This window comes from Achroia grisella, unplaced genomic scaffold (assembly GCF_030625045.1).
Source record: "Achroia grisella isolate CSIRO2021 unplaced genomic scaffold, CSIRO_AGI_Agris_v1 utg149, whole genome shotgun sequence".
Lineage (NCBI taxonomy): Eukaryota > Metazoa > Arthropoda > Insecta > Lepidoptera > Pyralidae > Achroia > Achroia grisella.
The window spans coordinates 122,968-145,510 of record NW_026712644.1 but is presented as its reverse complement, the minus strand read 5'-3'; the positions used below and the strand labels follow the sequence as shown (position 1 = coordinate 145,510).

Here is a 22,543-nt window from a genome sequence, read left to right as displayed (position 1 = left end):
AAAATACATACATAATATACATAAAAAACACCCAGACTGATACAAACAATTATACTCATGAATACAAATGTATGCACGGTGCAATTGCGAGGAATCAATCCCGCGACCATCGGAAGTAAACCGGTATGTTAAACCGCTGGATCATCGTGGCCGTATTTTGTTTGTTTTGTACTATAAGTACCATAAGCAGCGACGAGGATAATTCTAAAATCCTCGAAACCTACATACACGCGGGAGGTCAAAAAATCCTGAAAGCTTTGAGTTACTGAATAATTCATAATTCACAGCATCTTCATCTCACAGTGAGTGCAAGCACGTTGAGTAGAGAAGCGGCGTAAGTATGTAATTCAACATTTTTTATTCATGCAACACAGCGCACGAATCGCCTTCATAGTGCTCTCATTTTTTGTCTGTCTTGCTAGATAATAATCGGAAACTGAATAGTTATCTCTTAAAATGTCTATTTTATCATATAATTTCAATATAATAAAACGAACTACTAGTTTTAGTTGCAATTTAAATGAGAAATAAGTTGACGACTTTCCCGATGGTAAGTGGTAACCAATTAATTAAACCAACATAAATTACGTCATCATGTCTGACGCCCTCGGTGGTCTAGCGGTTAAGCACACTGCCTTACTTCCAATAGTCATGAGTTGGATTCCTCACACGATACAAACATTCTTATTCATGAATAATGATTGTTGTGTTCAGTAGCAATAGTGTTTTCTATATAATCTTCTTAGCTTAGGATTATTACCGTGATATTAAACAAGATAATATAACACCTAATAAGATACAGTATATATGTTTTATATATATGTGTAAAGTTTAGCTTACTTAAATTCTATTTTTCTTTCAGTACACTATACTTTGTTTAGCATTCCAGTTACTATATATATAAAAATACAAACATACATGCAGTCTGTCAATGATATCCAAAGTTCTGCAAACATCAATGGTCCAGATAACGTAAGTTTGTCTAGTCCAGCGCAGCGGAAACTCCTAAACGTATATATTTTTTTATTTTATTTATGAATCCATCCACGGTTTCCAGTTATTTACCTAACTCTCTGCGGCGCGGTATATTCCCAACTTGTCACAGCCCGCTGCAGTTTGTTTGTTTTTTATGGTTTTTGCTGGCAAAAGGGTTTTCAGTATTTGAATATTTCTGTAGAGAGCGCAGTGGCTTAGTGATTTACTATCAGGTTTACAAGCAGAAGGTCGCGATTTCAAATATGTTTAGCACAAAAAAAAATATTTATATATATTTCTGACAGATTTTTCTCTGCTGAAGAACACAATAATACTGAACCAAAAATTAATCTAAGAAACAATGTAACAAAATTTCTTCGAAATGATATATATTATAGGTATATGTATCAGCATTCGATCGTAACTGGGTCTGATAGCTAGGTTACATAACTTAAATTCCTTGGCATCATAAGACTAACATTTATTCTCAATTCGTTCTAAGTTCTGTAAATTTATAGTAAAATTTGAAAAAATTAAAGGTTGGACTGATACTCCATTTCTCGCACCGCAGTCGAGCATTTACCGTCTGAGTTGTCGCTCAATATTAAATGTATAGACCCCAGGCGTCTATAAACATAATCTTATATTGTAAGGCTCTTCGTACATTAAGGTAAGATAAAATAAAATTAAGGTAAGATAAATTAAGAATGAAGAATGATGTACCTCAACATTACGTAATAAACTAACTGTACCCCCTTGAAGGGGTATGAAATATCATACCCCTTCAAACTACCCCTCCGATCGATTCCCCGTCCAATTCAAACGGGGATCGAAATTACGACGGCCTGAGCGGAGGTTCGAACCCCTAGTGGGTCCCTCAGACTAAAGTCGTATCCGTCAGGCAGGAGTTGGCCTTCAGCCGCTCCATAAGTCCTTCCGCGGATTTGGAGTGCCATCTGCACTCGCCCCCTAACGTCCGGTGAAGCTGTAAAGGACAGCTGCGGCCAACAGCATTAGAGTAGTCCGAGAAAAAAAAACCCTTCAAACTTCTTGCTTTATTTTGTAATAGATGGTGATGGAAGCGGGTGCACCACGCTTCGCTAACAGTGTATGCTGGCAAGGCACCAGCGGTTAATATGTGGTGGTGGTACCAGCACTTAATCCTCAGATTAAGTACTAGTACAACCACCACATATTAAGTACCACCACTTTATCCATCCCAATGTTAGGATGAGGATAAAGTAAAGTTGATTAGTCCGTTATATTACAATTAGGTATAATGTTTTCGTGTGAAGAAAGCGTGTAAAGATTTTTTTACGATTAAAATAGAACACAAAATTTTAAGTGTATTTTACCACGATAAACTATAGAAAATCGCACTAAAATCGTCATCGTCTCTGCGATTAGCGCCTACAAAAGCACATAAACAACAATTAAAAAAATGTTTTTATAACCTTATTGTATTGAAGAAATCCCCTAAAAAGTATTGATATCTTTTTTAGCCACCAGTGATCGAAGGAAAAGGGAAGTTAAGGACTCACCCAAATTGCACAAAATTATAGTTTATAGATAAACTGTATCAGCGACTTGAAGCACTTGAGTTTTTTAATTACATTACACCACACTCGCGATACAAATATAGTTTGTTTTAATATTTAAGGAGCTCCTTTTGTTTATTGATGCAATCGGTGGTTGTTTCACTCGTTAGATGGCGGCGAATAATCATTATCCATGTAGTGCAGAGGAAGGGGGGCAGGAAAAAGCAGTGTCCACCACACTGCTTTTTCCTGCCCCCCTTCCTACAAACTTTTTTTTCTTTTTATGTTTTTAGAAGACGCGCAAACAAGTATTTATATCTTGTATAGATATGGCGACTTGTTACATTTTTAATTATATGTATAGATGTAGATAGATAATAATATAATATATCTTTCGTCGTTTTAGGCGAAGTAGGCAGAGATACAGCATAGTGACTGCGCGTAGTTTCGTCGTTTTTCCAGTAACAATCCGGACATGATGAGATAGAATGTAAGACATCGCATATCACACGGCTGAATACATACATAATATTTACTTAAAAACTGTAATCATTATATTAAGCAAATAAATTATTTGATGCGATTTGAAATTATCTTTTAAGTGTGAAAGTCACCTCTGTGTATCGTAATTTAAGAAAGGCCTTACGGTAGCGTAGTGATGTCGTGTCGTTTCGTAGTTTTCTACACCAATGGTCTGGAAACGGTCGGATGGCATGCAAGGTATCGTGTATGCAGGTTGAATCACACATATATTAAGTTAAAACCAATATATAATATACTTTTATCTCTCTATACTATTGATCTATATCGCCTCTATGTGTCGCAATGTGTGAACAGCCTTCCGATGCCGTAGTGATGTCGCGTTTCGTAGTTTTCCACGCCAGCGATCCGGAAACAGTCCGATGGCATGCGAGTTATCGTATATGCAGGTTGAATACACACATAATATTAAGTTAAAACCTATAGTTACTTTATTTAGCAAATAGATTATTTTAATAAAAATCATTTATCCCTCTATACTATTGATCTATATCGCCTCTGTGTATCGTAATGTGTGAACAGCCTTCAGGTACCGTAGTGATGTCGCGTCGTTTCCTAGTTTTCCACGCCAGTGATCCGGAAACAGTCCGATGGCATGCGAGTTATCGTATATGCAGGTTGAATACACACATAATATTAAGTTAAAACCTATAGTTACTCTATTTAGCAAATAGATTATTTTAATAAAAATCATTTATCCCTCTATACTATTGATCTATATCGCCTCTGTGTATCGTAATGTGTGAACAGCCTTCAGGTACCGTAGTGATGTCGCGTCGTTTCGTAGTTTTCCACGCCAGCGATCCGGAAACGGTCGGATGGCATGCGAGATGTCGCGAGCGGTCGTGTGAACATGCCTTATGTCTGTACATTTTCGTATCTACGGCTTTCGGATGAAGAACCCGGCCATTTGTACTCACGCGTACACGGGTATATGTAATTTTTTTACTCATTAGTCACTATAGATCCAAAAAGTCTTGATTTTGAATCTGAACGATATTTTAAAAAATCCAGCTTCAATTTACATTGATACATAGCTATCAAAGGTATAAATGTATATAAAAAAGTCGTATATCTTAGTCTGACCTATGGGATACAGTTACTTCAATGTAATACTTACAATTATTCATGGCTAGTAAGACAAAATAAAGGCGAGAAGGGCTAAAGATGTGCCTTGGGAGAGGTCTATGTCCAGCAGTGGACTGCAGTGGGCTGATGATGATGAAGCCAATATAATATTGTCTAATAAGTACTGTCGTATATTCAAATATACTTTTACTAGTACTATCGTGAATTGAACAATAGCTTACCCCAGCTAATAACAAGGTGGTGATATGAGATTTTTACCTGCTCCCTTTCTCCTACATAGATTTTCCCCCTTGAGAAAAAATGTGTCCCATATTGTTGTATTTGGCTAATCAAAAATGTACTTTTTTCTTCTAAATTTGTATTTAATTGTATAATACATTTTTGCTTTATACTTCATACTGTCTGGTCAATAGTTGGTTCCTTTTTACCTATACTCATCTATACATATAAATAAAATTGTATCTGTTCGTAATATTGAAATAAGCTTTTTTTACTACATGCATATGAATATAAATACTGTACATACACCAAAATAACATTTTTTACAAGTTTTGTCTGTCTGTCTATATGTTTGTTCCGGCTAATCTCTGAAATGGCTGTACCGATTTTGACGAGACTTTTATTGGCAGGTAGCTGATGTAATAAGGAGTAACTTAGGCTACTTTTATTTTAGAAAAATAAAGTTAAATTCTACGCGGACGAAGTGACGGGTACTGCTAGTTTAAAATAAAACTACAGCACATATCAGCCGCCAAATAGCTTACTTTGTACGCTATTCTTGCCTTCTCCTTTAATTTCATCATGTAAAAGAAACTCTGGTGATGGAAACACCGATAATCATAATAATTTGACGACATCGGTGGTCTAGTGGTTTAGCACACCGCTTTACGACCGATGGTCGCGGGTTCGATTCCTCGCACGGCACAAACATTTGTATTCATGAGTATGATTGTTTGTATCGGTCTGGGTGTTTTCTATGTATAATATGTATGTATTTACAAAAAAAAAAAAATATCTATGTATTCGTATCAGTTACCTAGTACCCATAACACAAGCTTTAGCTAGCTTAACTTGGGTCTAGATGGCGCTGTGTGAATTGTCCTGAGATTATTATTATTATTATTATTATTATTTATTTTATTTAACATATTTTATATAAATAATATATGAACTTGATCCCTGACTTCTTAGGTAGGTAGGTATAGGATGAATAAGTCAAATTGATCTGAGAGGGTGTTAAGTTCACCCTGCCATATTGGATTATAATTTAATATACCCAACGAACTGTAACCATGTCACATTGCGTTCACCATGACATTTGACAGTTGACAATTGACAATCTCCGTTTCTACCCCATTTCACAATAGCAAATATATGATAACTAGTGATCCGTCCCGGCTTCGCACGGATGCATTACGAATCTTTTAATTTCTCGACTTGTTCTATACTATAACACGCATGTGTTATACATATAAACCTTCCTCTTGAACCACTCTGTCTATTAAAAAAACTGCTTCAAAATCCGTTGCGTAGTTTTAAGCATACATAAGGACGGACAGACATCGACAGCGACTCTGTTTTAAACTATTTAGTGATACCACTCAATAACATTTTATAAATACACTATTAAAATTGTTAAATGATAATTTGACGGTTTCGGCAGTCTAGCGATTTCGCACACAGGTTTAATTCCGATTTTCGTGGGTTCGATTCCTGGCACGGTGCAAACATTTTCTATTTGTATTCATGAGTATGATTGTTTGTGTCGGTTTAGATGTTTTTTATGTATATTATGTATGTATTTAAAAAAATATGTATAAGTATTTATATGAGTTGTCTAGTAATTATAATAATTTATAATTATAGTAATAACTAGATACCGGGGAAATATTATTTTGCCACCATAAATTAATATATCTATAAAAAATAGGGGTCGGTGGTAGAAGTGTGAAAATTTAGGAGTGTATATATTTTTATTGCCACATTAAAAAATAAAAATTAACATTTTGTCCAAAAAAATATCTGAAATTATATTGGGGTGGGTCACCCTTGTTATTTAGCTATGACGCAATCGTTCATAATCTGTGGCACGTCAAAACACTAAGTATGTCATTTTTGTTTATACACATGTTTTGCCAATTTCATCTGCCATATAAGTTTACAAGTTATTAATTCAAGTGTATTAAATTAGACGCGGTCATTATTTATACGTTTAATTAATGAATCACATGATCATAGCGGTTGAAACACTGCCGAAATATCGGGAACTCAATAAAAATAAAACGTGAAATGTCTACTTATAAATAAGTGATCTTCACTATAACCGATATATGAAATCCCTCTTTTGTATTCCGCCATTGTATCATTTATTTTTTTTAACACATATCTATCTTTCTGTTAATAATCTATACAATAAAGAATTACAAACAAACAAACGAGGCATTTAATTTAATTTCAAATGCACTACTTATTTGTGTTTAAAACTATTCAACTTAGAAAACGAGTTTATAGCAGCGTAGGAATTTTCCTTTTCCTAACATCTGTTCGGGTTCATAACGAGCGTGGACGTTGCGCGCCAATAACTCCGAGCAGCTGTATTAAAAAGTTTTCTTGTTATAGCTGTTTATCTAAACGGACCCATAGTTTGCCGTCGTTTTGTTTAAAAACAAATCTAAACTAGAATTATAAAAAAAAGCAAGACAATACTTTCTTTAACTATCCTATCTAACAATACGATATAATTGTGACTACAGAGATGATTATATTATATTTATATTTTAATATTATATTATATTTATAGTCGCGCGACAATAACTCCGAGCAGCTGTATTAAAACAGTTTTCTTGTTATTGCTGTTTATCTAAACGGACCCATAGTTTGCCGTCGTTTTGTTTAAAAACAAATCTAAACTAGAATTAGACAATACTTTCTTTAACTATCCTATCTAACAATAGGATATAATTGTTGTGACCACAGAGATGATTTATATTTATATTTTATTATTATTTCATATGTATGTTATTACCTATGTGCTACTAACTACTGTGGTTATGTATATAGTAGTATACATAACAAATTTCGCTTTGATTGGTCATGCTTCTGAGGCGTGAATGCACTGCACTTAGTCCTAATTACAATATTAATTAGAATTAAGGATAGTGTATGATTACGAAATATATATATATATGATATTGGATTAATATAAATTTATACCTAACTGGCTGACCCCGCAAATCTTGTTTTGCAATATAAATTAAATCCTTTTAAAAAATAGGGGTTGGTAGGGGTTCATAGAACGGTGAAAATTTAGGGTTACATGTATTTTTAATGCACTATTATAAAAATATAAAAAAAATATGTTAGGGATGGACAACCCTTATCACTTAGGGGTATGAAAAATAGAGAGTATCCGATTTTCAGATCTACTGAATATGCATATAAAATTCAATAAAAATCGGTCAAGTTTCGGAGAAGAATGGTAACTAACTAGTAGTTAGTAAATCAATACAGTAAATTATATTACATAACAAACGGAATATAGATATATATTTTGCAAATTATGTAAATTGTGAAAGCTTATTTATAAAAATATATATTTTCTATAAAAGCTTTATCTGTAAAGCTTAGTTGTGAACGACTCTAATTAAGTAAGTTAACAATAATTACCAATTAAACGGATTGACCGATTTTGATGAAATTTTATATGTATATTCAGTAGGTCTGAGAATAGGTTTATAAGCAATTTTTATACCCCTAAGTGTTACGGATGGCTCACCCCAAAACATTTTTTCGATAATTGTTTTTATTTCTATTTTTTTGTTATATGGCATTTAAAAATATATACAACCCCAAATTTTCACCCCTCTTCCATCAACCCCTATTTTTAATAGAGATTTTAATATGTCAAAACAATATTTACGGGGTCAGCTAGTAGTAGTATAAAATTAAAGAAAAAAACTCATCTACATTTCCCCCAGTTGCTTGTGTTGTGGGTACTCTTAAGCGACGTTAAAAATAGATCTTCTTCATATCCTATAACTTAGGTGTGTATAAAACCCTGTATATCATCAACCTTACAAATAATACGAAACACCAAAACTGATGTCGCTCGCAAACTTTTCTTGTTAGACTTCACTATGAATAAACAAACGAATGGGACAGATGAGTTTTGAACCAAATTCTCGTTGAAAAAATTCTTGCATATAAATATTATCTGATTGCACAAAGATCGAGTTCGTAGCGGTTGCTACGTCGATTATCGCATGCCTATTCCTTGTTAATGTTTGTATACTTAAATAACATTTATTTAAAAGAGCAACATGCAAGTTTCTTGCTCGTCCTTATGATTAGCCTGCAGTCTAATGAGTGGTGGAATTAATATATGACTATTTAAAAGTGCTTATATTAAATTTATTTGATTGATTATAGACTGAGTGTGATTGTTTGTATCGGTCTGGGTGTTTTCTATGTATAATATGTAATATACATAGATATTTTTTTCGTAAATAAATTACGAAAAAAACAATACTCAAAGTAGTACTGTTAACAGAATCATCTGCCTACCCCACCTAACATAACAGTCGTGAAAATATAATCTTCGATATTTAACGTAGGTACAGATAATTATTACTCAACGAGTGATCCCCTCAAAGAAGCTCGCGTTTAATTGAAATCTAAAATGAAAGGAGTTACCAGAAAAAATAATTACGTAATAAATTACTTTTAAAAGGGAACTTCCGGCCTGTCTTTTTAAACGACGGATGTCGCGAGAATTCTTTTTTTAGTTGTGCGCTTGATAGCGTATCATTATAATGGACCGATGAAAAATAATAATGAATGTCGATTTCAATAATAAAAGTGCTCTTATACTGCACTAGTAGTGCGCACTGGATTTGCTCGGAGATAATAATAATAATAATATACCTGGGCAATTCACATAACATCATATAGTCTCAAGGTAAGCAGAGCTTGTGTTATGAATACTGGACAACAGATATAACTACTTAATTTTTTTGTAAATACATACGTTACGTAATATACATAGAAACACCCAGACCGATACAAACAATCATACTCATGAATACAAATGTTTTTACCGTGCGAGGAATCGAATCTGTGACTATCAGAAGTAAAGCGGTGCGCTAAACCGTTAAGATAAGATAATTTATATGCTTCAATATTTACAGTATACAAATGACAAATGTTTGCCTCATATTCAGGAGGCATGCAAATTATAAATCTTAATGACTTACAAAGTAATAAACAGAAGATTAAATGATTAAATATTAAGTAAATTCTCGCAAAGTGAATAATATAAATAATTGATAGTTTCTTTCATATATCATCATCATCATCATCGCAGCCCGGAAGACGTCCACTGCTGGACATAGGCCTCCCCCAAAGATCTCCACGACGATCGGTCCTGCGCTGCTCGCATCCAATGCCTTCCAGCGATCTTGACCAGATCGTCGGTCCACCTTGCTGGAGGCAATATATATATTAACGTCAAAATCATTTCAAATGTTCGTTGAATTTCAATTATAAATGTAATCCAAATTACTTAGTGTAAAGTATAAAGTTTATCCACTTTAATGACCAAACTGGATAAAAGTAATTATTTTTATAAATAAATAAATTTAGTAATAGGTCACTGTATTCTCCCAAATTTGAATTTAAAAATGTATTATTATAAACATGTCTAACATTTATTTGAAAAGAATACGAGCTGAGTTTTTTGTCAGTTCTTCTCATGTCGAAATCATTCCGAACTGACGGTAGATTTTACATATGATAAGAGTCTGTAATAGACCTACATGAATGAAGATATTTTCAATTGAATTGAATTAAAGTATTTTAATTCACGCGTTGTCACTTGTATATGTCATTTTTTATCACTATATCCCTACTGTCAAGCTTGACAAGCTCCGTCAGTTGAGAAGAACTTAAATTGATCATATTCTTATGTTAGACATTTTTCTTAGCATTGATTATAGTAATATCATAATCAATATAATAATCCTTGGACAACTCACGTATACTAGTACTACACTATGAGTATCAATGTACTTATAGTGTAGTACTAGGTATCTAGGTACTACACTATAAGTACATATACAATTGTATTCTGAAGAATTTACAAAAAAAGTATCTATGTACTTATAGTCTAGTACTAGATATCTAGGTACTACACTATAAGTACATATTCAATTGTGTTCTGAAGAATTTACAAAAAAAGTATCTATGTACTTATAGTCTAGTACTAGATATCTAGGTACTACACTATAAGTACATATACAATTGTGTTCTGAAGAATTTACAAAAAAAGTATCTATGTACTTATAGTCTAGTACTAGATATCTAGGTACTACACTATAAGTACATATACAATTGTGTTCTGAAGAATTTACAAAAAAAGTATCTATGTACTTATAGTCTAGTACTAGATATCTAGGTACTACACTATAAGTACATATACAATTGTGTTCTGAAGAATTTACAAAAAAAGTATCTATGTACTTATAGTCTAGTACTAGATATCTAGGTACTACACTATAAGTACATATACAATTGTGTTCTGAAGAATTTACAAAAAAAGTATCTATGTACTTATAGTCTAGTACTAGATATCTAGGTACTACACTATAAGTACATATACAATTGTGTTCTGAAGAATTTACAAAAAAAGTATCTATGTACTTATAGTCTAGTACTAGATATCTAGGTACTACACTATAAGTACATATACAATTGTATTCTGAAGAATTTACAAAAAAAGTATCTATGTACTTATAGTCTAGTACTAGATATCTAGGTACTACACTATAAGTACATATACAATTGTGTTCTGAAGAATTTACAAAAAAAGTATCTATGTACTTATAGTCTAGTACTAAATATCTAGGTACTACACTATAAGTACATATACAATTGTGTGCTGAAGAATTTAAAAAAACAAAGTATCTATGTATTTATAGTATAGTACTAGATATCTAGGTACTACACTATAAGTACATATACAATTGTGTTCTGAAGAATTTACAAAAAAAGTATCTATGTACTTATAGTCTAGTACTAGATATCTAGGTACTACACTATAAGTACATATACAATTGTGTGCTGAAGAATTTAAAAAAACAAAGTATCTATGTATTTATAGTATAGTACTAGGTATGTTCTGAAAAATTTAAAAAACAAAGTATCTATGTATTTATAGTGTAGTACTAGATATGTTCTGAAGAATTTACAAAAAAAAGTATCTATGTACTTATATAGATACTTACATTTTTTATAAATTCTTCAGAATACAATTGTATATACGGCGAATCGAATTGAAAGAAAATTTTATTACTGAATAGCCCATTCATCTATAAAGACTAACAGCATACTGGGGCCAACAAAAGGGGAGTATCAATGAAAAATGTTGTAAAAACGCAGACTAAGTTTCGCGTGTCATCTAGTCATTAAATACAATGAAATTGAAATGATGATGACGTATGTAAATTAAAAATGAAATGGTCATTTGTAAAACCAATCCCGTCCATTTGGACTGCCGAATCCATCAGGAGTCCATTACGAATTCTGTTTGACACCGGTCATATAAAATATGTAACATCCCATATCGGTCAGTGTGATAGCTGGAGAGAATCCTCTTTGTGTACATACATTAATATTTTATAAAGCAGAGATTATACGAATATTTTCCTATATTCTTGTTTCTTTTAGTCCTTTTGAGATAATCCTTAAGTAGCGTAATTTCCTTTGAAAGTATTAGCATAAATAATGTAATCAATACAATCTCGGTGATCCAGAGGTTTCATACATCGATGGTCGCGGGCTCGACTCCTTGCACGGTACAAACATTTGTATTCATGAGTATGATTGTTTGTATCGGTCTGAGCGTTTTCTATGTATATTATGTATGTATTTAGAAAAACATGTATATCTAAGTATCAGTAGTCTAACACCCATAACATTATTTTTTTATAGAAATTTATATTTAAAATATTTTGCTTTGTTTATTATTTTTATACAACTTTTTTTGACATTTCTCATTTATATTAGTGCACCGCAAACAATCTTTCTCTGCATCACTCATGGTTGACTGGTAGATAACGCCACGGTATTAATTCCGCCATATGTACACATTGTTTTTGTGCATTTAGAATAGAATAGAATAGAAAATCATTTATTCAAATAAACTTACATTGAAGCACTTTTGAATAGTCATAACATTTTTTTTTAATCTACCGCTCATTCGGAATGCTGTCTCATCACAAGAAGAATAAGAAAGTAACTTGTGTTGCTCTTTTAAATAATTTATTCTTACTTACAATTTAAGTTTAAGTGTGTGAATATAAACTACCGATTAGCACTAATTCAATGAAATAATAAAATAGAAAAAACATTCAATACACTACAACTGATTAAACAATTAATAAGAGAAAATAAGTCATAGTGATTAGAGTAGACCAGTCCACACAAGCAGCACCCGTTAAAGTTATAATAAATAAAATAAATAAATAACACAAGCTCTACTTAAGTTCGGACCAGACTTTAGCAGTGCGAATTGTCTTCAGATGTTTCCTAGAGTGAATAGCATGAAGGCATCCATTCATAATACATTGCTAGTAATAGGACCACTACTCCTATGTACTAGGTATCCCTTTTTTTATTGAGGTTCGGATTATTATTAGTTGCTTGGACCTGTAGCACTGCGACCTACAAAGATCTATTATGCTCGCCTTATTTCAGATTTCGGTACCTAGACCCGTCAGGGGCAAGAATTGCAAGATATTCTTAGGAGCGATGATTTTTATTTCCTCAGGATAGAGTGTAAAGTTTCCAAAGGAAATATCTCGTTTATACATGAGTATATAATATTTCGTTTATACATAACCACATTGGATGTGAAGTGGCGTTTCTGGCAAAATCTGTAGATGTTTGTTGTACACAGATCCTGATTTGGCATATGTTTATTCAATTTGCAGTGTCCAACTGTCCTGTGAGGGCACTTGTATGATGCATATTATTATGTTGTTTTTATTCAATAGCAATAATCTATTAGAGTATTTGTTAGCAATCCCTTTCATCCAGTTATTATTATTAACAGTTTAATGTACGTGACTAAAAATAAAGGTAAGTTATAATGACGAAATCGCTGTGGGCTCCAGCAAAAATCAATTAGGGTTGTGCAAACATGAAACTTCCAAGTGCCGATTGACAAGGATTAACGGCGTTGTTATTTCAACATTACGGTGTTATTATGAACATAAACAATAACGGTTATAAATCATCTCAGTTGTATGGACGGTTAAATTCAAAACACTAGGATAATGCTGCATCATCGAAGTAAATCACCATTTAGTTAGCACTGATCAAAGAACGGAGAAGATTCCGTAAAGTATTGTAGTTATATTTATATATATAGGTATATTATAGCTAATATATTTAAATATATATGATAAAAATGTAACTGATCGCTGTCTGTATATGGAAGATGCATAAGAAAAATTGTTAAAAAAATGCTTAATAGGATGTCATTTTTTTATACTACGACGGTGGCAAACAAGAATACGGTCCTTCTGATGGTAAATGGTCACCGTAGCCTATGGACGCCTGAGTACAGACCACCACCAAAAGTCATGCCCCTTATCCTGTAACTTTGTTGCTTATCTCACACATTGACCGCAACTTTAATTTTGTATCAATTACACACATCTGTTTGCCCTATGGTTGACTAGGAGAAAATGTCTCTAGGTGTTAAGTCCGCCATGTGTACCTTTATTTGTATGTCTTTGCATTCAAATTATAATAAATAATAAAATAAAAAAATATATCTTGACTTACTCCGCACACTAAAAAAGTCCGGTACATACTAGTGTTTTTACCACTTACCATCACATTGGCCTTCAGTTCGTTTGCCCTTTTGTACTTTAAGAGTAGGTGTGCGAATTATTTTTTTATATTCTGTAGGTAACAAACCATTTTGTTATTGTCACAAGTTTCTTGGAAAAAAGTTAATAAGTAAAATCTGTTTATATAATCAATTTATATCATAAATTGGTTGTCACTCTCTGTAGAGAAATAATAAAAATTTTACCTTATTTACAATTTATTGAGCCAGTCTATTGTTAATAGTGGTTTAGTACATCGTCTTACTTCCGATGGTCGCAGGTTTGATTCTTCGCACAATACAAACATTTGTATTCATGAGTGTGATTTTTTGTAGTTTTGGGTGTTTTTTATGTAAATATATTATATATGTATTTACAAATAAAAATGTAGGGTAAGTATTTCTATCAGTTGTCTAGTATAAGAAATGTATATAAGCTTTTTTAACACATATTCAACATAACACAAGCTCTGCTTAGCTTGGGACTACATGGCGTTGTGCAAATTGTCCATCGTTGTTATTATTATAATGAAACTTTGTAGAAAGTCAGCTATATATCAAATTCATCTCAAGGAATGTGCTTTGTAAGAATGTGTTTCCGGTTCAAAAAGAAAATAAGGCAGTGAAATTAAAGACTAAGGCATGACACCTTAGTCTTTTGTAATGGTAAGGCTTCCACCGATCGATCCCCTGTCCAACTGAAACGGGGATCGCAATTACAACGGCCTGAGCCGAGGTTCATACCCCTGGCGGTGCCTTCAGACTAAAGTACTATCCGTCAGGGAGGAGTTGGCCTTCAGCTGTTCTATAAGTCCTTTCGCAGGTTTGGAGTGCCATCTGCACTCGCCTCTATCGTCCGGTGAAGCTGTAAAGACCATCTGCGGCCAACAGCATTAGTCCGAAAAAAAAGTAATGGTAAGGCATGAGTGGTAGCACTATTGTCGCATTATAACACGATGTTTTTATTGAGTTTAATTCAACGTAATAACTAAACCACGACCTTCTCAATAATCAGAATATTTACCAAATCAGATAATATACACAGACATGTACACAATAATCAAATACATATATTTAAACCCCAATATATTTACGTATTTACATCTGACAGTGTCATTTCAGTTGATAAATAACATTACGCAGTCCACTGAAGCTGAAAATTGTTCCGAGGGAACTGGTTTCATTTGCAAATAATCTTTCCATTTTATATATAGTATGGACAGATCCGAATTGACGAACTATTGTTTATTTTGTGTCGTTATTAATTTATAATCTTAATTAGCGATCCGTACCGGCTTTATTACAAATCTTAAAATATCTCGGCTTTTTCTATAATAATAATAACACACTATCCTCAAGATATTACAACTTCACCCACTTACTTTCATCCTTCTCCAAAAAGCTGTAATATTAGACACTTGTAGAATAGTCCGCAAATTTTTGTCTTCCACTTAAAAATTATCCATCCTCATCATTCATAATTTATACTATCATTGTTTGGTGATTTTTACCCGCAATGATCAGTCTATTACCCCATCAAAGGAAGATATATAATATATATATATAAAACTGCCCAAAAAAATAACCAAAAAACCAGCAAAAGCTGAGGAAAAAAAAAATAATAATATGTAATTTATTTGCCTACAACACGCATGTATTATACATGAAAACCTTTCTCTTGAATCACTCTATCTATTTCTGAACACTGCAATAAAATCCGTTTTGATGCGTTGAATTGAACATACATATTGATGGACAAATGTGCATAAGCACTGGTTTTTAGTTTGTACCTACGTGGGCGTAACAAACCTGAAGTTTTGTAGTTACATATATACTTGTAGTGATACTTATTAAAATAGCCAGACATGTGGCAGCATGGTGTCATTGGGCTCTCTAAAATATGGTCGAGCGCAGTGATAACTTGCTCATCCGTCATACATAACAGCTAGTATAGTGGGCTACAACCACATAAGATGTGTAGTGGCGTTTCCTGCTGGCAGACGTCTTAAAAAAATGTCCAGACATGTGGCGGCGTCATTGGGCTCCCTAAAATATGGTCGATCGCAGTGATGGCTGGCTCATCCATCATACTAGTGAATGAGTGCTGCTTGTAGGGACTGGTCTGCACTAATCATTACGACTGATTTAATCTTATTGTGTATTTAATATTTGTAGTGTTAGTTGGTAGTTTGTATTCATAGGTTTCTATAAAAAATGTAAAGTTACAAATATTTAAAGAGCTACACGCAAATGTCTTGCTCATTTTTCTTGTGATGGGACAGCTTTCCGAAAGGCCGGTAGATTACAAGAAGAATAACTATGTCTATTCAAAAGTGCTTAAATTATTTTTATTTTAATAAAAGATTTTCTATTCTATTCTATTTATATACGCTGGACATCCACACCACAATACAACTAAATAAAGTTTTATTGCAAATAAATAAAGTTTGTTATTCTGTGAAGTTATTTTTAGATCTTTGTTACCGGATTATATTCTGGAGGGTAAACGAATTTACTCAGAATTTACATAAATAGTACATTAGTGGGTACAATACTTATTCTGTGTATTTATTTATTTATAACTTTAATTAAGAGAGTATATACTGTTAAAGAATTACTTTCTGATATGGTTTTCATTATCATACACATATGTGAGCTGCCCCACTAGTAATAATAATAACTCAGGACAATTTTCAAAGGTCCATCTAGACCTAAGCAAAGCAGAGCTTGTGATAGATAGATAAAACATTTATTGGTCTCATTAAACAAAAATATAAAGAATACACAAAATAAGAAAAGAAAAAGGAGCTGCCTCAGCTGTTGCCGATATAAGCACAAGCTCAATGTATGAGCTGTATAGTGCTACTATACAGCCCTGATTTTCAGGTAGCCCCCATTACGTTATTGCTTGACAACGGATACATATATTTATGTACATTTTATTACATAAGAAAACACCTAGACCAATACAATTATACTTATGAATACAAATGCTTGCAAGACCCTACGAGGAATCGAATCCGCGACCTTCTGAAGTGCTAAAACCGCTAGACATAGTAATACAACATAAAATGCAAAAAACAAAAAACCCGCATACGTGATGACGTAATGTCCCTAAATTCCTACATTACTTTAAAAACCCTTGTTTCCAACACAATCATGCACCAATCGAAACCCTCCCTCGCGGATATTAAGAGTCAATTTCCCTTAAAACATCCCCAAGAGACGAACAATATATTGAAATGGGATTTTGTTTCAAGATTTCATTCGTTGGGAATACAAAGGGTAGGTGAAATATTGCTGAGTAAATGCGATGGGACGGCTTCCTCGCTTTTTCTCAAGCAACCGTACACTGTAATTTAGGCCGTCTGTGTATAATATTGTAAGTTTTGAAATGCAAATAACGAGTTCTTTCATAATTGTATATTACTGAATGCAGTAGATATATAATGTCATGAAAATAATACCAGTGCTCAATAATATTGGAGATTAAAGAGTAGTCTTAAAGATGATAATAAAATGTAAAATATTGAGCACTACTGCTGGAAAATCTTGAACACTGATACGAGTATCGTTAGAGAAAAAACGATTTTCGAATTTGTGCCAATTTTCGTTGTATTCCATAGGACTGGCAAATAACGAGTTCTTTCCTAATTGTATATTACTGAAGCCAGTAGATATAGAATGTTATGAAAATACCAGTGCTCAATAATATTGGAGATTAAAGAGTAGTCTTAAAGATGATAATAAAATGTAAAATATTGAGCATTACTGCTGGAAAATCTTAAACACTGATACGAGTATCGTTAGAGAAAAAATGATCTTCGAATTTGTGCCAATTTTCGTTGTATTCCATAGAGGACTGGCAAATAACGAGTTCTTTCCTAATTGTATATTACTGAAGCCAGTAGATATAGAATGTTATGAAAATACCAGTGCTCAATAATATTGGAGATTAAAGAGTAGTCTTAAAGATGATAATAAAATGTAAAATATTGAGCATTACTGCTGGAAAATCTTAAACACTGATACGAGTATCGTTAGAGAAAAAATGATCTTCGAATTTGTGCCAATTTTCGTTGTATTCCATAGGACTGGGAAATAACGAGTTCTTTCCTAATTGTATATTACTGAAGCCAGTAGATATAGAATGTTATGAAAATACCAGTGCTCAATAATATTGGAGATTAAAGAGTAGTCTTAAAGATGATAATAAAATGTAAAATATTGAGCATTACTGCTGGAGAATCTTAAACACTGATACGAGTATCGTTAGAGAAAAAACGATTTTCGAATTTGTGCCAATTTTCGTTGTATTCCATAGGACTGGCATATATTTGTAGTTCGTAGAAATTGATGCTGGAATTGTGTCACAACGCGAGCTTCTAAGCGCTCGTGTCCCAAGTCCTCAACAATATGCTGCTACTTTTATAGGTAAAGGAAGACTACTGGCCGGAGTTGTGTACCATCCGGCCCGCCGGCGCCGCTATCGTGGTAAATTGCCATAGTGATCGTGGTAACCACAAAGTGTAGATTAATATTTTATTTTATGTTTTATTGTTTTTTATGTATGTTAAATCTTAAGGTACATGTAATATGAGTAAATATTGTTATAAAATTATATTATTTATTAATTTCAGGCTACTCGCCTCATATTATAAATACCTTATATACTGCTCTATACATCTCACTAATATTACAAATATGATAATAACGCGAATGTTTGTGAGTATAGATGGATGTTTGTTACTCTTTCACGCAAAAAATACTGAACGGATTTTGATGAAACTTTACAGCAATATAGCTTATATACCGGAATAACATATGGGCTATAATTTCAAAAGATATTATGTAAATTGGCCGTAATATAATGATAAATATCGAGTAAATTTTATGCAGGCAAAGTTGCGCGTGTCAGCTAGTATGGATTAATATTATAATACCACAGATAACATATGATAATACTAATATATTGAAATTGACTCTTTGGTCACTGCACTAACAACGGCAATCTGACGGGGTAGTGCCGATGCACTGCACCCTTCGGCCAGTAGTCTTCCTTCATGAAGGTGGGCAGTATATTGGTGGGGACCTGGGCCACAAACGTCTTGAAACTCGCGTTGTGACTCGACGACAGTTATGTCACTCTCAATGTCAGTTTACTCCTGGTCCGTATGTAGGCAACAATGTTATGGTCGACAATGATATACTTTCGTGTTTAATATACATTATTTAAATTATTAACCGGGTCTTAACACGAATAATTTTATGGCAAATAAAGGTATTTACCTCTCTCGACGTTTCGACTAGGTTGCACTAGAAAAAACTGCTGTCACCTATCTACATTGACATAGCTGTTACTCCAGTCAGCTCGTGACCACGGCTAGTGCAACCTAGTCGAAACGTCAAGAGAGGTAAATACCTTTAAATGCCATAAAATTATTCGTGTTTAAATAATGATATACTGCCTGAAATAAATAAAAACATAAACGTCCCTAAAAATCAAAGAATTAAAATATAAAATGATGGAATCCAAACAAGATATTTCATCTAATTAACAGTTTCCTATAAGAATCCTTACAAGTTTCAAGTCGTTTAACGGAAGTTAATTTTAGCAATTCACAAATTAAACACAATTTACTTATGAATAGCTAATATGGTTTATTGGAAATTGGTTTGGGTATAGTAGTAAAGTAACCCTGCTTTAGACTTCAGTTATAATGTTTTTGGTATGTTTCTTTGATACTGTTTAGCGTAACTATAATTTATTTTATGCTGGCTGTGGGAACTGGTCTGTTCAGGTTGCGAACACTGATTGAATTTTTGTTTTTTGAAATATCATATGCTGTTGGTCATATTTCTCTATTATCTTCCAAATTTGAATTTTAACGACTGTGTATTATTGTAAACATGTTTTTTTTTTTCAGGACAATTCACACAGCGCCATCTAGACCCCAGTTAAGCTAGCTAGAGCTTGTGTTTTGGGTACTAGATAACTGATATATATACATAGATATTTTTTTGTAAATACATACATATATACATACGTATATTATGCATAGAAAACACCCAGACCGATACAAACAATCATACTCATGGATACAAATGTTTGTGCCGTGCGAGGAATCGAACCCGCGACCATCGGTCGTAAAGCGGTGTGACCACCAAGGTCGTCAATTTAAATGTTTTTGCCGTGAACAGGATGTTCAAAACAGTTTCGAAATATTGGTAGCTCTGAAATAATAATATCAAGATGTGGAACTCAAATTAACATGGTACATTGCTAGCAATAAGATCATCAGTACACATTACTAACAATCCTTTTGCCCATGTTAGGTTGACCTCCACGTTTTTCCCCGTGTTTCGTGTTTTGGAAACCATCGTGATAAATTCACAGTAAATTTACTACGATGAGCTAAAGCTGACCTGACCTCATGTTCATCTTATCATCCTCCACTGGTGCCCCGCCAGCGTAATCCGTTAGCGCAGGCGGGTACACCATTCCATTATAACCTACTATATAAGATCCTTTACTTTTATGGTTATTTTTATTATTACTGTATAATAATAAAAATACAACAATTTTCACAGTACAGCCTGTCTCGAGAGAAAAATGAGCAGGGAACAATTTATCATAGCGTATTTTGGAACTGTGATTTGTTTTCTTCACGGACTGGCATACCTAGTTCATATTTGCTCTTTATTTTTGAATATATCTCTATCTACTTATATATGTATATATATATATATATACAAAATTTAGGTAATTTATTTAAGCTTTGTCCATGCTATGCCTAATGCCATTGACATTTCGGAGGAGTAAAGACTGGCCATATCATTTAAACTGCCATATCTCATTCTTCAACGAAAAAATCTCAATTTGTTTGATATATTATGTAGATGAGACAAAAGTACCTATGCACGCTACCCTGTCTGTGAAGATCTAGGGATAGGGATAACAAATATAACTAAAGAACAACCTTGGAAATGTTTAAAACAAACTTTACCTCCTTATATTAAGAAGACGCACAACTCGTCCGTTCCATTCGCCGGCTGCTCGTATAATGCCCTTTTTGTCCGAATCACTGTTCATAAGCCGCCATCTTTTGCTTCACTACTCTCGAAAATCCCAACGTGATAGCAGATAGCACTTATAATATGAGTACAGATTTCTCCACTTTCATATATTACCCGGTAGTAATATAGAAACGTAGTTTGGAAAGCGAGTCCGTAAAGATAATATCAGTGACGATGTATCCCTTTCATAAAAAGTCATCGTCTTCCTAACACGTAAATATCCCAATAAATTGTATGGAAACGCAAACAATTTCATAGAAGAATAGTTTAGGTGTTCCCTTTCCTTCGTATCGTTAAAGTTGTTTGTTACACAATTTTCTTTCACTTAATTTAGTGATCCAATCTTATTGTCTATTTTTTTTTATTACTACATGTGTCCGCAGTTCACCCACTTGAAATTTATAGCCTGTATGTCATTATAATATATAAGCGATATTATGCAAAGTTTTATTATAATCTATTTAGTAGTTTTGATTTGAAAGAGTAACAAACATCCATCCATCCAAACTTACAAACTTACATAGTTATAATATTAGTAAGATCTATTCCTTTATTACTTTGATTTAACTGGTCACTCCTGGTTACGAAAACAGTTTAAGATCCTTATTTGAAAAGAATATGTGCTGAGTTTCTTGTTAGTTCTTCTTATCTCGAAAGAACTGACGGTAGGTTTGACATAACCTAAGTTTGTAATAGACCTATAGAATAAAGATATTTTTAATTTGAATTTGAATTTCCTTATAAGGACCTCGGCTGGTAGGTGGCGTATATTAAATGTTTTCATTTTTAAATATTTCAACCCTTCAGTATTAGATAGAGATATTGGTTTGCGAGTAAACTGCAGTCTATTTGTAAATTAATAAATCTTTAAACACGACACTCTGCAGCTGTGATTGCAGGAATAGTAAAAAAAGGCATCGTTCATTAAAAAGTAATCTACGAGATTGGTCGGAAACAAGTCCACTCCACCCCGAGGTAGGGTGCAAAATTAAAAAGTTACAATCTAAGCGTGACACTAACTTTTTTTGTAACTTTTCAATTTATCCGAGTAAATTCATTTACGCTGCGAGACGAACAGATTCTCTTCTTTATTTGTCTTACTTCCGATGGTCGCTGGTTCGATTCCTCGCACGGTACAAAATTTTGTATTCCAGAGTATGATTATTTGTATCGGTATGCCTGTTTTCTATGAATATTACGTATTTATCTGTTGTCTATTATCCCTAATATATCTATAATAATATAATAATATAATATATCTATAATATCTCCCTCCTCTTTTTTCCTCGACTGGCAACATTACCGATAACTGTCTTTGTCAGCTGGCCCTAATAATTAAATACTTTTATCTAATTTATTACTCAATTTTTTTAGTGTAATTGATATAATTAGTGAGTTTAAGCTATAAAAAGTATCGATTGTTGTTTGTGTT

General features: G+C 33.1%; 1 protein-coding gene across 1 annotated transcript in view; it reads right to left on the bottom strand.

Moving 5' to 3' along the window:
• The window catches only part of LOC131840791 (cell adhesion molecule Dscam2-like), an 80,467-nt gene extending 61,927 nt beyond the window's left edge, over positions 1 to 18,540 (bottom strand). Inside the window, exon 1 of the mRNA XM_059188989.1 lies at positions 18,501 to 18,540. Coding sequence (XP_059044972.1) covers positions 18,501 to 18,540 — 40 coding nt within the window. The remainder of the gene's footprint in view (positions 1 to 18,500) is intronic.
• Between the last annotated feature and the right edge of the window lie 4,003 nt (positions 18,541 to 22,543).